Consider the following 18,183-nt stretch of genomic DNA (forward strand, 5'->3'; position numbering starts at 1 on the left):
TCTAAATCTACAGAAAGGCATTGAAAAGAAAAATATCTTAACACCTTTCATTTTCTTCTTCTTTTTAGTGGAAGATGTTCAGGTCTCCTGTTACAGAATATTGGCCAGTTTATATGCTCTGGGAACCAGCAAGAGCATCTATGTAGAGCGGTAAGAACAAAAAAAGTGTTCCTCTATTTTTGATATTTATATTTAGTGTTTATATTTAGGTTAATGAATACACAGTCCAAAAATGAATATAGGAAGAGATTGTTGTTGGAAAGATATCTCGAGAGAAAAAAGGTGTTCAGATGTTAAGTGGAATGCAGCTGCATTTATTAACGTACATTTAAAATGTTGCATTAGATGTTTGTCAAAGTATATTTCTTGATTAAAACAAAAATTACAAGTAAAATTATCTGATTTTACTTGATGTTCAACTTGAGAATTGGAAAAATATATCATTCAGCTCAGCTATTGTTATAAGTCTTCCTTATATGTTGTTTATTTGTTATGTAGGTTTCTTTCTTATTACCCTAAATTTAATTTAATTTGTTGCTTATATAACACTACTTCTTTTCTAACTGAATTACCCAGGGAAACGAGTCTTTATAATTGCTTTTTTTGTGCATCTGCATATCTGCTAACCTTCCTCCTAGTTATATTTGGTCTGTGTAAACCATAAAAATAGAAGTACCTAGATAATTCAATTCTTAAAACTGAGTAGTAGCCCTGAAGTGACGAGCACTGTTCTGAGGGGAAGACTAAACAGAACTCATACATTTCAGATACTGGCAGCAATAATCTAGGAAGTTCGTATATCTGTACAGTCTAGCAAATCAACCTGTGCATAAGTCCAGACCAGCCCCATGACATACCTGTGATTACTTCTAGGAAACATGAAGAAGGTTGAGGACCAATGTCTCTAAGTAACAAAATACACATCTGTGGAAAACCAGGTCTCATTAATTTCATAAGGAATATAAAATTAATTGGGATTGATATTTGGTAAATAATGATGTGGGGTTTGCAGTTAAGCTGAAATTTGTCAGTGTAAGTGATAATTTTTTGTATCTTGTCTACAGCCATCACCAAGAGATGAAAAGCACATAGTGTGTTCTTGTAGGTGTATCTGATGTATGAATGTTTTGCTTATGAAGACCTAATGAAAAAGGAAAAAAGAAGGAGCAATCAGGATAAATAACAATTGGATTGAAGTCAGATTTAACAAAATCAAGTTTAATGAGTTAGATCTAGAAAGAATTTAAGTTCCTAAAATGAGAGAAACTATAGACTGAAGATGAATGTTGTTAAATCACAAGATCTGCTGGAGGCATTTTATTTTTCCTTTTTCTTACTTGGAAGTTCATGCGACTCCTGGATTTCTGTCAGCTGTGTGGCTCAGCTTCAGTAGGATTTCATACATATCTAAAATCTGCTCTGATCAACTGAACTGGAAATCAGAAAAGATAGTTTTAAAGGTCCCCTGAAAGGACCCAAGTGAAATGACAGGGGATCACTTACTTCTTCCTAGAGACGGGCTTTTTATAATTTTGACACACTTAAGGAATTTTTGTTATCAAATAAATGTTTTTGTATCAAATAAATGTATTTCAAGAGATTAGAGCAATGTTTTTGTGTAGCGTATGAAGGCACGGACTCAGGTCAGGGGTGCAACCAGAATCGTTTATTGTAAGCAACACTCAACTTATATAGTGTCTCAGAGCGCTCAGTACTTTTCCACTAAATCAGCATTTACAACTTGTCCAATCAACATCCTCTCGCAAAACTCAGCCGCTAGGCGGGCGGATTCTTCTCCAATCAGCAGAGTTGTCATGCACTGTTCATGCGCCATCTTTTGTTAGCATTTCTGCTTGTTTTGTTCCTTGTTCTGGTCTTGTCGTGGTTTTGGCTGAATTTACCAAAACCGGACCGGCAGATGGCCCTTCCCCCCCCTAAAAGAGGAGAGAGGAGGAGAAAGAGATAAGGAGATTCAGAAGTTTAGAATGAACTAAACTACTTTAATGAAAAATTAATATTAAAATAAAAATAAAGAAGAAAATAATGAAATAGATACAATATATACAAAACTGTATCAAGCTCCCAGGATGTCAGTTACATCACCGGCAGGCGCTCGGGAAGTCCCAGACTGGACTCCGTGACGAATGGGAACTGGATTCCAGCTCTGGAGTCAGGAACACACGGATCGGGATCAAAGGCAGATGAACAGACAGAGTCCTCTCTGGACGTCGGCCATCACAGGAAGGGGCTGACCCTTTGATCCCTGAGCCTTTATACTGAGCATGGGGCAGATGGGATGGAATACCCCAGTTGGTCAGGTTTGGCTCACCTGTCCTGTCCACTCCTCCCCACTGATGTGACCCCTCTACGTTTTTTCCGTTTCCGACCCTCTAAGGGGGCAAATAACGAAATTGCCTGACCTTGGTTGTTATAGCAATAAGTATAAGCAAGGGCCTCCCTGCATATCATTCCTTGGCATGGAGCACAAACATTGGTCTTATCACTCTGAGAACGAGCAGTTTTCTCCACAATATGCCATTAATTTCAGAGAGTTAGAGGAGGCCTAGCTAGGATGTAAAGTTACAGAACAGAAAATTGGTTCGGTTTTACTTCAAACCGGGACAGGTCTCTTGCTCTTTCACAATCTGTTTGACATCCTGTTAACCCACGTTTTTGTGCAAAACTTTCAGTTATTGATTAGGAGAAGCAATTTTCCACTCTCTAAAGAACTTGATTTTCATGCTATACCAATGTTTGATTATTAGTATTTCTCAGAAAAAGGAAATTATATCACTTATAAAATGATAGTTGTATTTGGTCTCTTGATCTATTCATTAGCTTTCTCTTAATAGTAGAGATTATAAAGTCAGTAAACATGAGAGGAAAGTAATAGAACAGAATGCATTGTTATGATGACTTTGGGTTTTCCCTGCATGTTCCTCATTTGCTCTCGGTCAAGTAGGCCACCTTTGACATTTTATGTCTTAACATTTCATTCATGTGTTAGCAGAGGGTAGCTGGACTTCAATTTCTATTGCCTGTTCTTGTGTTGGTTGTCCTAATAATGTAGTGGCTTATCTCTTTGAGATGAGCTCATAGTAAAAATAAGGCTGGTATACAACTACCCTGAGGTGTAGTCAGTCATCAAAGATGTGTGTACTCAACGCTGTTTGTTAATTCACAGGCAACGATCAGCACTAGGAGAATGCTTGGCCGCTTTCTCAGGTGCCTTTCCAGTGGCTTTTTTGGAAACTCATTTGAACAAACATAATATCTACTCCATTTACAATACCAAGAATGCAAGAGACAGAGCAGGTATTTCCAGAAACTCACATGTTGGTTATGAAAACATAATTTCAGTATATGCTGTCTGCCTTATTACATATACTTTTGCATACTGTTCTATAGTGCAAGAATTTTCTTGTAATCTCTTGATTGTATTTCTTTCCTAAATCAATGGGCTAATTGCGATAGACCCAATTATTTTACATTTCTAAAGATACCGATGTTTTCATTTTGAGATACCATTCTCAAAATACCTCTTTGGAATAAATTCATTGAAGGCACTTTGCACATTTTTAGTGTCTCAGATATCATATCTTTGATGATAAAATTGTGTAATCTCTAACATTATTTCCTTAGTTTTCATATGCAACATAGGTTGCTAAAACATGCGTCCTTGAAATTGCAGAAAAATAGCTATACCTCTAGTCAGTACATGATATACCCTTAGAAAGTAAATATACTGGAGAGTAGTATGTAAATTGTTTTTTCTTTGTTTAAAATACAAGACAGTACAGATACTTTCCAGTAACATTATGTATGTTTATTTTGCATATACCCTTTTTTTTCATTTTGAAACTCTTGATGTTTCTTAGGCTAAAACATAGTTGTTGAATAAGGTGATATGCACTACTTGTTCCTATGGTAAATAGAGATTCCAGTAGAACTGTACAAATTCTTCATATATGCTGAGTGTGAATTATATCACAGATATGTATAGAAGTATATAAGATGCCAGTTTATAATGGCATTCATTTCATAACATCATCTTTATTTTTGAAAAAGGGTGTACACCAGATTTATTCTTCAGAGCTGTAGTATCTTATCTTGAAAATGTCAACAGCCATGCTTACTTACCATGTATATTCTAGCAATTTTAATACATTGTGAAAGACAATCAGCTGTATTTTCATTGATTTTTTAATCAGAAATTTGAATTAGTTTTTCAAAATTGCATTTAACTTTATGGAGACTCTGGGATGGCTGTGTAAAATATATTTGGTCTAAATATCAGAAGAGATTTTTTAGAAAAAAACTATCCTTAAGCTATGTTGGTACAACCATTTGGATTCACAAATTGCAGGCTGAATTTTCATTACATAGATATCTGTATATCTCATTGTATGTTTACGTCAGGATGCTAGACATTCAAGAGCTAATAGTTGTGCTTACAGGTATTTATTCGTAGATGAAAGAAACTGCCTCCAAAAATAAAGGTAACTGCAGTGCCTTTTCAGAGGAAGGAACTGATAATTTAAATACCTTGAAAAGTAAACATTTGCAGTCACAAATTCACCACCAGAAGTCAATTTCTTAGAATCTGCTCTACTCATTATGTCAGGCAATGATTTTTTTTTTTCTTTCTAGTAACATTCCAGGTCTCATCTAATGTGTTGTGGAGAGGTGTTTCGTTGTATCCATTTGTTTCCTCAACTGCGAAGCTTATGTTGGAAGAAATTATGAAATTTAAGCTTTATTTTGAATATAGCAAACTGCATCTGATTTCTCTGAAGTCATTGCACAGTAATTACATTGTTGAAGCTTCCATATAGGAATTATTTTTATTATAGAAAGTTTTATTATTGAAGCTTACATGTAAACAGTTTATCGCTCAATGGTATCAAAGAACCTTGTTGTGTTTGGGTGGATCAGTAGAGCATAAATGTAAATGGAAACAAAAGTTGTACGGAATAGCAATTGAAAAGAATTGTTTTCACTCTATGACTTAGTTTATTGATTTTGGGATTATTTTTTTTTTTCAATAGTTCTCAATTTGCCTACCAGTGTAGAAGAGGTTTGCCCAAATATTCCTTCCTTAGTGAAGCTAATGGAAGAAATTGTGGAACTGGCAGAGTCTGGTATTCGTTACACCCAAATGCCACATATCATGGAAGTAATACTGCCTATGCTGTGTAGCTACATGTCACACTGGTGGGAGCATGGGCCAGAAAACAACCCTGACAAGGCTGAAATGTGTTGCACAGCCTTGACGTCAGAGCACATGAACACTCTGTTGGGTAACATATTGAAAATCATCTATAACAACCTTGGTATTGATGAAGGAGCCTGGATGAAGAGATTAGCAGGTAAGATGTAAAAATAAATAAATGAATAAACAAGGAAGAGCGTGTGTATATTCAGAATGTGTATATATATATACACACACACAGACTCTAAATTACTCTGTATTTACCCTGTCAAAGCTAGAGTAGAACACTCATATTTTTGTTTTTAAACAATAACAGATCTTGATGAACCAGAAATTTTAAGTATAAAGAATGAGTAGTGTAAGCAGTATGTTTTAGTCTCTTAATAAGTGTTATAAAAAGTACATTAGACTATCTCTTTTTCCCCCAAATATGCACATATGCATTTTGCAGTATATTGAAGTAAAGGATTATAGTTATTTAGCCCATTTTTATTTTTCAATATGTGACATGTTTCCATTTGCAGGCATTACACAATCCTTGCTATTCTACATGACTGCTGGATCCTTAAAATACTGTTTTGAAGCTGTATATGTATACCATTTCTATTACAATGAAATGTGGAAATGCGTATGTCATTTTAGTAATCCTTACATTAACTTCATTGTGATAATACCTTAAAATTTGTTTAAAATCAGTTTATTTCTCAATGTTACAGTCTCTAAGGAAAAGTCACTAGGGAAAAGTCATTCTTACAGTCACTAAGGAAAAATGTGAATTCAGTTTTTCAATTAGGCTTTCTTATGACTTTTCAGTACTTATTGTAGTAGTAATTTCATTCATGATAGCAGTCTGGATTCCTAGTCTTTGGAGGTTAGTAATGTGACACGCTCTAAGGATAAGTGGTAACTGCCTAAAATTCTTTGTAATCTAACGGATATGTTACAAACGGTTTTGTACTACTGGGCCCAGATGAAGTGCTAATTTACATATTCATTTTTATGAGTAGATTTGCAAAAACCTTGTGCTAACAATTCTCAAATGGCTGGTTGATGGATGGTTAAATCATTCCCATTTCTATCTACACACAGCCTTCCAGTGTCCTAATGTGCATAAGAAATACAGGCAGGCTGTTCGAGTAGGTTTGCAAACAACCAGAAGCGTGCTTTCCAGTTCTACTTTGCTCAAGCTAAAAAGAAAGGTTCAAAAGAGGAGCCAGTGGCTGAGAAAACTTCCATGCACTATGTAGCTATCTGCCCATACATACTATTAAACAACTTCTACATTACTCAACAAAATTGGCAAATACCTATATGTTGACAGAATGCCAATAAAGAGGATTTTCAAGTTTTGTGATCTTGCAAGCTTAGTCTATGAAGCTGTAATTTCTGCCCTCATAGTGACAAAGTGAATTGACCATGTGAAATCCTGACCACATTTAATTCTTGGCAAAACTTCTGCTGATTTCAATGGGGGCAGGATTTTACTCTGTAGCTTAGAAATAAGATCCAAGAAAGAGGGGAAAGGTAGAAGTTTTTATTTATATTTTGTGGCCAGGTATATATTAAAATATTCGTTGCCTTAAATAGTGTTTTCCCAGCCCATCATAAGCAAAGCGAAGCCACAGCTCTTAAAGACACACTTCCTGCCACTGATGGATAAACTAAAGAAAAAAGCAGCAGTGGTTGTATCGGATGAAGAACATCTAAGAGCAGAAGGCAGAGGTGACATGTCGGAGGCTGAACTGCTCATCCTAGATGAGTTCACCACTTTGGCACGGGACCTCTATGCCTTCTACCCTTTGTTGATTAGATTTGTGGACTATAACAGGTATGTGGAGAGGAATAGGTCAATGAATCTCGTAAAATCTTCCTGTTTATTGATACCATCTCTTATCCCTTGATATGCCTAGCATTGAATTGAAGTAGCTTTTACTCAGCCTGCCAAACTTGAAGTTGCTCAAGCTGATGCTTTATGACTTTTAGGAGGAGCTGGGGTCTTTTTCAGAAGAAAAACAAAGAAGAGGTGTGATCCTCTGTTGCATTAGACCTAGGATTAACATAAAAGGATTTTAAGGGTTTTGAAATAGGACATCAAAAAGCTGCTGCTACCAGAGAGGACTAAAAGCATGCAGGCTTGGTTTTGTTGGCTTGTAGCCTTGTAAAATGTTGAAAACTGATTTCAAAACATAAAGCTAGTGAGGATCATCTGCATTTCCACCCTTTTACAAAATTTTAGGGCAAAATGGCTGAAAGAGCCCAACCCTGAAGCAGAGGAATTGTTCCGCATGGTGGCCGAGGTCTTCATTTACTGGTCAAAGTCTCATGTAAGTAATTCCTTGATAGATACTTGTTTTAATTAGGTTTCTTAGTAGGCAGACCAATTATTTAGTGATTATATTTGGGAAAACACAATTAATGACAGAAGTGAAGAACTGAAACTGCAGATGGGAAGGTATTTATGACTTTCAATTTTCTGACACTTTTGAAATGCCTGGTTAGGGGAGTTTATGGGTCTTCTGTAGCATAGCAACATAGATTGTAGATACTTTTCATATAAATCCTGGTTTGTTTGTTGGTGGGTTTTTTTATTTTCTTTTTTTTTTAATATATATATACATTAAGTTCATGGAGATCTGTGTCCTTACCTGTTTGTTGCTTGGTTTTGGGTGTTTTTTTCCCAAACAGCTATATTCACCCCCAAAGCCTTTTTACAACAAGGATGTAAGGATACTAAATTAGTAGCAATTGTCTCATTAAAGTCCATTTTCCTAAATTATACAGTCTGTCTGCTTGAGCCTCTAGGCAGAGTTACAATAAAACACATCCTCACCAGGACTGGTGTAACAAGGGTCTCCTGAAGGAAATGTGCAGCTCTATTTACGGTCACTTAATTTGTGTTGCGGTGTAGATTTCCATTTCTTTAATTGTAGACTCGTAGAATATCAGGTTGGAAGTGGCCTCTCCAGCCTGTCCATATCTTTTTTGCATAGTGGGGCCCAAAACTGAACACAATATTCCAGGTCTGGCATTAAGACCTAATTGGGCACTGTCACTGATAGTGCTTAAATGAAAATAAAATGTGACTCGTGAATACTGGAAAAAAAAGAAAAAAAAAACCAAAAGAGACTAAATATGTTCAGGCATTGGACCTACGTATGGACTGTTGTTTATATTAAATTTCTTCAATTAACTTCAATTCTCTCAAGTTTGGGAAACAAGATGTGTTATTATTTGTGTACTTGTGCTTGAATTTGACTGTAAGTTTTATTATACACATCACTGTGCACAGAAAATACTATCCACAGTACTGGATTATCAAATTACTTGTGTATTCATGATTTCAGTCTTTTGTTTACAGTTTCTTATGTATCTGAATATAGTGGGATTTATAATGGGGGGAAAAAAATGAATGAATGATTTACTATTAAGGGAAAACCCAAACAATATTTGTATATTGAATTAAAGGAGGAGTGAGATTTTCATCGTAGCTATTTCATAGCCAGAGAAAAATTTCCTTCTCTCTAACAGAGAAAAAAAACCCCAAACACACAATCCACTGAGCTATGCCATGTAAATAAAGCTGGAATTCAAGGCCATTACTGATCACCCATTAATTTTTTCTGTCCTTGTCTTATCTTGGGGATTTAAAAAATTTCCAGTTAATCTATATTTTTATTAAAGGTTTGTTTAGATAGATTTGTCATATACCATAAGTGATTTTAACTGAGATCTTTTATATATTTCTAGAATTTCAAAAGGGAAGAGCAGAACTTTGTGGTACAAAATGAAATCAACAACATGTCTTTCCTTATCAGTGACACCAAATCTAAGATGTCCAAGGTACTGTAAGGATTTTATATTCTTCTCTTTGCAGAGGGGAAGGAGACAGAAGACTTCAGAGAAGGACCTTTTTTTGGTTGTTTTTTGGGTTTTTTTAGGCCAATATCTGTTGAAAACACTGTTGAGAATAAAACAGTAGTCGTTTGAGAAACACAGTGAACTCTCAAGATATTGATGCAAAATATTAGCAATGATATAATGGCAGTTCCATTGGATAGGGATGCAGCTGTATAGGTAGTAAGGACATTGTCAAACCAGAGACAAGTACAAAGTTGTCAGTGCAATTCTTTTATTTAATATTGGAATTTTTTTCATCGTTGCTTTTTGCTGCAGGCAGCGGTTTCTGACCAGGAGAGGAAGAAGATGAAGCGAAAAGGTGACCGGTACTCTATGCAGACCTCTCTCATTGTGGCAGCACTGAAGAGACTACTTCCCATTGGCCTAAATATTTGTGCTCCTGGAGACCAAGAGCTAATTGCACTGGCCAAAAATCGATTCAGCATGGTAGGTGCTCTTTTTGCACTTCTAAAAGGTAGAAATATTTTACTAATGAAATTCTTTGAACTTTTTCCCCTGTACTCATTCTTACAGCATGACTCAAATATTCAAGACTGTAGGGCACAATGGGTGACTATGGTGGATAGTAATCTAGATATTGTTCTCATTTTCAGGGCATAAAACATTTAGCTTCGGACATACTTTCTAAATGTTCAGTTATATTTTATGAAGCTTGAATTTGGAAATGCAAATGAGAACTGGATGTTTCCTAACTTACACGCCCAATATCATAACTAATTTGTTTTGATCACTTTCATGTGAATGCAAGAATTTCTGTAGGGATAAACTGTTTGAAAAGTGATTCTTCTAGGAGCAAACTCACAGTGCAATAATGTGATTGTAATTTGGAATATACTCCTTTCTCAAGCTATGATACTTTATACACCCTAGCAGGTTATATGACCTTCAGACAGCTGAATTGAATGTTTATATAGGATAAAGATCTCCAAAAGAAACAGAAAGCAAATCAGAGAAGGCTGTGTTGTCTGTTAAATTGTCAGGATAAGAAAAAAATTACATGTTCATGGTATTGGCTTCATTTGGTCAAACTTTGATTAAAGTATGTATATACTAGTAATTTTAAGTCAGACTTGCGTTTAGTGTGTTACTGTAGACAAATATGAATGATGCCATCCAGAACTTACTCCTGTGAGCTTGCATATGACTAGCTCTGGCCTGACACAAAAAGACATATTTCCACTGAAATTTTCCTCAATCTTCTACAATGTCAGTTTTATTCATCATCTGAACTAAGCCCAAAGTTGACATTTATATGAACAATATCTTTTCTTAATTACCTTCTATTCCTAATTTATATGATTTGTAATGTGTTGACAGAAAGATACCGAAGATGAAGTACGAGATATCATCCGCAGTAATCTTCATCTCCAGGGCAAGGTAATCTATATGCAGTTTTTAAACATGATTTTTCTTCCTTTTAATTCATTTGTTGGTGCCATATAATGACAACCTGCCTTGGTTCATTAGGATAACCTGTAGTCCCTTTTTCTCTTCTGTCAAGTAACGTGTTCCTGTCAATTGTTAAATGTTAGCTTTTTAATGTGTTTATATATGCATTATATATAATAATGTGGCCCTTCAAATCCTTGCCTATGTACACTATTAAAATGAAACTGAAGATGGCAGCAAGGTCTATGATTGTTTAAACTCTATCTTCCGTTATTTGGGATAGAATCTGCAAAATGCTCAAAGATACTTTTCATCAGTTTGAAGTGTAAAGGAAATGGAAGGTGCCACTTTGGCATACTCTGTGAAGTGAAAAATCCCCATTTTGCTCAGTTTTCAGCCCAGGAAAAATGAAGTATTTTGGAAAAATGAAGTATTTTGGAAAAAGTGTACATTTTTGCTATCAAATTCCAGTTAGTGCCAGATTAATAGCCCTAGGGGAAAAAATCCTGAACTGACCCAGTGTCGTTGAATTGTTTTATTAATGCTTCAAATAATGGCAAAGAAGAAGCCATAATATGGAAATGTAATAAAATGATGTACATTTCTTCTCTGTTGAAGGAAGATGGAAGACCTATGGATGGTGCTTTATTTAGGATTGCCCTTTTCCTCCTCCCACCACCCCATGTTTTTACTCACCTCAAGGAAAAAACTAGCTAGTATTTCCTGTGCTCGTTAAATGGTTACCAGAGAATAAACATGTGAGTTGGGAGTCTGGCTTCTCTGAAAGTGTGTTTAAGAATCATCCAAAAGTCTAGATTCCACTGCAATTCAGTGTATAGCAATAAATGTTATTTTTTGAAAAATTACTTGTTAATGGGATGGTTCTTCCTGAGTAATATCTGAAGATTAATTTTCTCCGATCTTATATTTTCTGTATATCACTGCAATGTCAAGCAAGATTGTGTGCAAGTTGGGGTTTCTGGAAGCTTACAACAAGTTTCATTATTTTGCAAAACTAACAATTAGTGTTTTTCATAAAGTATTACAAATAGAAGTCCAATTAGCTTTAAACTGTAGGGATTGCACATAGAAAAGTGTACCACTGAAAACAAAAGATTTGGTTAAACCCTAAAAAAACTTAAAATGCTTATCTCTATATAGCAAATACTGTTATATACGGAGAAACAGAAGAAACCACACAGGTAAAGTACTACGAAGAAAAGAGCATTTATGAAGATCTTCATGAGCAGCAATACTTAAGCAGTGTGCATGCCATGAATATACAAACCTTAAATGTATTGTGATTTTGAGTGTGAACTTCAGTAATCTTTTCTTAATAATGAAGATACGTATTTCTATTCTGACATATCCAGTATGTGTATATTACTGTTTTGTGAGCCATGCATTTGTAAGTCTTGCCTGGCATTTCATGCTGCTTTTTAGCACTTGCCTTTCTGTTTTAAATACTTCATTTTCAGTTTCTACTTTGTTTCTTTCGGGTTACATTCTGCACACTGCTATTAACAGATTTCTGTCTGTTACTGCTTTGTTGCCTTGGAGTAATGATATTCCTTAATACCATGATCTGTGCTTTCTCTTCAGAAACTTCATTTGCTTCAGTTAAAAGTTTGCTATTGTTCAGCAATATGACCTCATCTGTTTATAGCACATGAGAATAAAAGTACCTTGAAACTTCTGATATGGATGAAATTTCACAGTGCTTTGATAATTAAGAAAGAAGTAATCTTAGCTAATCCAAAGTACACATTGACGGATTTTCCAGTTGTAAACTTTTCAGCAGTGACTTTGGATTTTCCTAATTGTAAAATGAATTCCCGGTGGAAGATGACATTCTGAAAGGAAACCACATAATAGGAAGCTAACAAAGCTCAATAGCTGTTGTAGCTTGCTTGATTTTACAGCTATCTACATATTGCTTTACTAGCTTTGAAGAGCTCTGGTTTTGACCTCTATGTGAAAAGTAGTCACTCAACTATGGACAAAATACAGCATTTCTAGAACTTCAAAACTTCAATTTATTATTGTATTTATTATCTTTATTATGATTTGTTATCTGTTGCTAAGTAGTTTGTTCTCAGTGGCTTGAAATATATCTTTTCATGAATCATTTAGAACTGACATATTCTAGAGTTCACATTAAACCTAAGTATATAACTTAAATATTTAAAAGTATAATGTAAAAACTTAAACTCCGTAGTTATTTACAAAGTACAATATAATTTATTCTGTAGTTCTCTGATGTCATGAATCTTCAGTCACTATCGTGACTAAATGAAGTACACATTTCGATGTTTCTTGTTAAGAAAAATGATGACATTGTGCTATATGTGTACACCACCCTTCTTGTCTGATTGAGTCAAACATAAAAGGAATGTAGGACAAATGTCTTATAAATTTAAATTCTTATTTAATTTTATGAGTTAATATGTAACTTAGTACAAGTGTTTGTGGAAGGTGGCTTTCCAAGCAGAGGAAAGGCTGGTTTTCTTCCAACCATAGCAATATTCTTTCTTCAAATAAATGGTGTTTTCTGTTAACCACTTTTGCTTCTCACAGACACCATGTCCTGTCATTTACATTAGAGCTAAAAATGTAATTTATCTTGATTTCTCTTTGGAAAACTGCACTGTTTGAGAATCATCCTTCTGAATCTTTAGCTATTAATGTTGTGGCGTCTATTTCATGCATTTGTCTACCTTTGTCTACATTTGTCTTCACCCTGTTTCTGTCTTTCCTTTCCTTGCATGCCTGCATGCTGTTACTCAGTACCGAGCCTTTTATTTCAAGAAATTGATGACGAAACTTGCATTCATTTTGACATGGATGAAGCTCAAGTCACCAAAATCTTCTTCCAGCCATGCTAATTCACACCTTGAAATGTCAACTACTCATACCCCTAGAAAACTACCTATACAAAAAAGCTGTACCTTGATAGAATGTGAGGAGTCCTCAGATCAAAAGACATCTCCACCTGTGATTAAAAAGTCTTTTGTGGACTATCTATTCATGATGATCCAGTCAAATGCTCAGACAAAGACTGTGGATGTGACAGTTGTTAAGAAATGGAAAAGCCGAAATATGGAAGGAATGCCTGTCAATTCTGGCTTTCTAGGTTGTAATAAGCTATTATTGAGCAACTGTGTAAGTTTATAATCATTCCTGGAACTTCAGTAAACTGTGTATTGTAAGATGTTTTGTGGAGGTGAATTAGCATTATTGTCTCATCTTAGGCAGAAATTGAAATCTGGATCCACAAAGATGTTTTAGAAAGTAAGTGTTGAGTTTTAGCCATATTTGAATCTGTAGGGTTTAGGCTCTTAAATGCTCTAGGAATCCAGACTAGTGTGACTTTAAACCTAAATTGCACAATCAGGAATGATCACTGGCCACAGCTCTCAGTAAAATGCGTTGCACATTGCATTTTTCTTCAGACCCATTGGCACCAAAAAAGATTGCAAAGGGTGTAGAATCAGTATTGATTAACAGAGGCACTAGAGATTCCTGATGGGAAGACAGAGAATCACAGACCACTGCAATGGAAAAAATTAAATGTAAAGAGAAAAATAGGAAGAAACATTTGGCTTCATGCAGTATTTTATAATTTGTAGGCTAATAAGCAAATGCATATTGAAATCATTTTTCATAAATTAGCTTTTCATTTTTTAGCTAGTAATCAGTAAAATTAGGATCTTCTAACAATGGAAAAAAACTAAAATGAAAAAAAGTAGACATAAATAAGACTAATATGACTAATTTCAATGACTGAAAACTAAGTAATCCCAACTAGTAGAGCAATAATTTCATTGTTGTTTGATTTAATAACTGGAAAGTCAGTGTACAAATTTATATCTGTCTACCTCAAATTCATTACTTTTCCTCCAATAATATGGTCATTGCTGGTGCCAGTGCCATTTGCTGGCCCATGATCACTTGCTCTTTGTATGATTATTAGACTTTTAGTCCTCGGGAAGCTCTCAAAAAATATTACACAAATCAGTTTTTAGTTTTTTTCTCCTATTCAACGTAGTGGACACTGTATGGGTTAGCCATGTAAAGATGTGGGTTAGTCATATAAAGTGCTTCTTTGAAACAGTTTCTGTACTAATTAAACTGTTGGACTCTGAGGTTGGAAAATTTAGCTTTGATGACATGGGAAATCTTCTCCCGCAGCTTGAGGATCCCGCCATTAGGTGGCAGATGGCACTTTACAAGGATTTGCCAAACAGGACTGAAGATTCCTCAGATCCAGAGAAGACTGTGGAAAGGGTCCTTGATATAGCTAATGTACTATTTCATCTGGAACAGGTTAGACACATTTTTCTAATTCTATTGCTTCTTATTCTAAACAAAAGTATTCAGGCTTTCATTTGTACTTTAACCTGCCGTGTTCAATGTTATTATTTTTTTTCTTTCTTTTAATGGCTACTGTTAATGTGTTTTTGCCTTGTGTTTTGTAATCCAATATCACAGTCATATCGATCACACAGTGTTCTTTGCAGCAGCTCCAACAACAATTTATTTAGAAAAGGACTAAGAAAGCGATACCTATGTTTTAGCTTCTGGTGGAGCTCAGCTAGCAGGAAGTAATCCCCAAATTGTCCATGGACCATGAAATATGAGTAAAACACCAACTTAATTATTGAAAAAAATGCCTTTTTTTCCAGGGTATTTTTCCTCAGCTGAGATTCTTGAATTACTGAAGTAGCAAGAAACTTAAAGCTGCCTACATAAATATATGGTTTGAAGCTGCATATTATAGCTGTATGGAGTAGGACAGTCAGATGATTTGATACACAACTGCTCTAGTGATGACTTTAGAAAGCTATTTACTATGTACTAGTTAAAAAAATTGTAAGAAGAATGTCCACTTGACAAAATCTATATGGAGATTTGTGTGAATATGGGCAAGAATGTATACATTTAGTAAATTAAGCCTTCATTCAAATTCAGAAAATTCTTGATAATCTGGAAATTTTAGCAAGACTGCTCTTTGATCCAGCAAACTGCTTGCATACATGAATTCAGACTCGATCATGGTGGTGCAACAGTGAATACAAACCAAGGCATTAATTTGGCCAGCTCAAATATTACTTGTTGCATTCAAGAAACAGGAGAAGAAGGGTGGAGGAATGATTTTTCTGAGAAAGTTCTGGCAGAATCTTTAACTTGTTTCAGAGTCTGGCATTAAGCTATATTGTTTTATCTAATATTTTTTGCTTAAATACATGAACTTCCTATGTGACCTGAACTACAGTAACTTTCATTAAAAACAATCAGTAATTTATTTTGTGTCCTTCTTCCCACTAACTTGCAAAGAATTTTGTCTTTTGACTCTCTGATTAAGCTTGTCCCTAGAAATAGGTCAACGACAAAAAATGTTGGAAGATAGGTGTTTGTTGATTGGTTTTGATTTTGGTGTTTTCCTCCCCTTGGGACAAGAGTGTATTACTTGAAGACAAGAATCTTTAAGTTTTTAATTCTTTAAATTTTGAAATTAAAAAAACCCCAAACCTTATGTTGGTACATTTTACAAGTCAAAGACTCCCTGATAAATTTAGTTTTCCCATTTTATTTACTGAATTGTTAGGTACTTTGCACTTTAGACTTGTTTTGTGTTTTCTAGGCATTCTTTTTTAAAATGTACTGAAGAAACAGCACGTTAACTTCAAGGGTGTTCCTAGTGGCAGAGATGAATGCTGCTCATTACACCATAGACAATAAAATGACTGCATGTAAAATTTGCTCAGGGTTTATTTTTTTTTCCTTTTCAAAGAACATTTGAGAATTCAAGGCCCCCTGCCCTCTCATTAGATTAGTTGGTTTTACTCAGAAGCTTGGCACAGACACCACGTTGGGAAGTTTCTATGTTGTGATGAGATCACTGGTTCAATCAAGTAGGAATCTGAGAGATCGGTGAAAGTGCTTGTATATGCACTGTGCAGCACTTGATTGCTAAAAGTGACTTTCAGAGATTTTGGAATGTGCAAATGTGTTGATATGAATATGTGTGTCTACTAGAGAGAAACAGAGACAGGAGAACAGGTATTGATTTGAAAAGATATAACATGGCTGTGAGAAAGAAGACTGGAGGAAAGCTAGAAACATTGGGGGCAAAGGTCTTGTCTTTTACCCTGGTTTTATCAAAGTTAACCGAGCTGAAGGGAATTTGATTAGCCTGTACAGAGTTGCATGATTCTACATTAGATTCTTGTATTTGAGTTTAAACAGCATATACAATCTCTTGATTTCTGGCATTTTGGCTATACCATCATGTATATAAATTGGTTAAGCTTGTGTAGTTTGGAGAAATTGTTTAAGAGAGTGAAACCCAAGGTATGACCCCTGTGTTTTCCATGTTCTGTCATAGGATTGATCTCACAGCATATACAATATAACTGTAGTACAAAACAGGATGGATTCCCATTGTAATACCAGATCGATATTTCAGATCAATCCTTCTGATCAGACTCAAACCATGACTTATAGTGAAGTAAATGCTGGTTACTTTTTTTCTGGGTACTTTGCACCAATTTTTTTAAAGATTTAGCCACACAGCTTTACTTACCTTCTGCAGACAAGTACTCAGGTGCTTTTGTTACTGAAATGGATAATTCAATGTCTTTAAAAATAATGAATATGTGAGCACTGGGTCTGGTTTTAGGATAGTCTTGAGTAATCCTTTGCTATCCATATACAAATACTCTGTTCTCCATATATACGTACTCTGAATGCTTTCTTTATTGCACTGGAAAAAATGACTTCATTCTTTGTATTTTCTTTCCATGCACAGCTAACTTCTTTGTTTTTATTATTTTCAGAGATCTGCTTGCGTAGGCCGAGGCTATTTCTTTTGGGAAAGTATAGAGAGTTTTATAGTTGATGTGAAGATATTACTAATTATTTAACTTTCACATTTGGGTTTGCCTGATTTCAAATTATTACTGCTGACTTTGTTTTGTGACTGTAAATTTGTTTGCAGTGAATGCTTTTCTATCCTTTTTCTTAACAAATATTTTTCATTTATATTTTATCTTTTGGAAGGAACTTGTTTTAGAGTGTCCCTGTTTAATCTTACAAGTGTAATTTATCCATTTTGTTGAATGCTTGGCAGTATTTTAGTCTGTTCAATTAAATGTTTAACTGAATAATTTTTTGTATTTTACTAAACTATAAAAGTCCTCTTGGATAACTATGTTTGGATTGAATGTTTAGTCTACATAAACATCATAATACTTTATTTTGTTACAAGGAAGATTCATCAAGTCTTTCAGGGTAGAGACACTAACTTATATTGACTCCTTTGATGATACTGGGAGACAGAGGAGATATCATTCGACTAGCACAGTTGTCCGTAAAAGAAACAAACAAAACCCCTACAAACAAACAGACAACCCACTACAAAAGACATCCGGCCCCTTAGCTCTACAAAAGTTGTTTAGGATAAATCAAATGATATAATCTGATGGAGCAGTTGTGAAGTTAATCAGAAAAATTCTGAATAGGTTGTGGGAAAGGAGTGATCTGTAGCACAGCCTGCAATCATAGTTCCCAGTTATCCGGTCAGGCTGTATACTGTTGCATGCAGTTGCTCTTCTGACCACAGTAGTCATATTTTTCTGGTTGAAATCAAGAACGGAAAGTGG

General features: G+C 35.0%; 1 protein-coding gene across 1 annotated transcript in view; it reads left to right on the plus strand.

The window, feature by feature from the left end:
* RYR2 (ryanodine receptor 2) overlaps window positions 1-18,183 on the plus strand; it is a 440,097-nt gene that overhangs the window by 348,928 nt on the left and 72,986 nt on the right. The window contains exons 66-74 of the mRNA XM_074144589.1: window positions 69-150; window positions 3,185-3,315; window positions 5,049-5,369; window positions 6,800-7,040; window positions 7,449-7,536; window positions 8,960-9,052; window positions 9,386-9,556; window positions 10,448-10,507; window positions 14,711-14,845. Of these exons, the coding sequence (XP_074000690.1) occupies window positions 69-150; window positions 3,185-3,315; window positions 5,049-5,369; window positions 6,800-7,040; window positions 7,449-7,536; window positions 8,960-9,052; window positions 9,386-9,556; window positions 10,448-10,507; window positions 14,711-14,845 (1,322 nt within the window). The remainder of the gene's footprint in view (window positions 1-68; window positions 151-3,184; window positions 3,316-5,048; window positions 5,370-6,799; window positions 7,041-7,448; window positions 7,537-8,959; window positions 9,053-9,385; window positions 9,557-10,447; window positions 10,508-14,710; window positions 14,846-18,183) is intronic.

The sequence above is a fragment of the Numenius arquata genome, chromosome 2 (assembly GCF_964106895.1).
Source record: "Numenius arquata chromosome 2, bNumArq3.hap1.1, whole genome shotgun sequence".
In the NCBI taxonomy this organism is placed as follows: Eukaryota; Metazoa; Chordata; class Aves; order Charadriiformes; family Scolopacidae; genus Numenius; species Numenius arquata.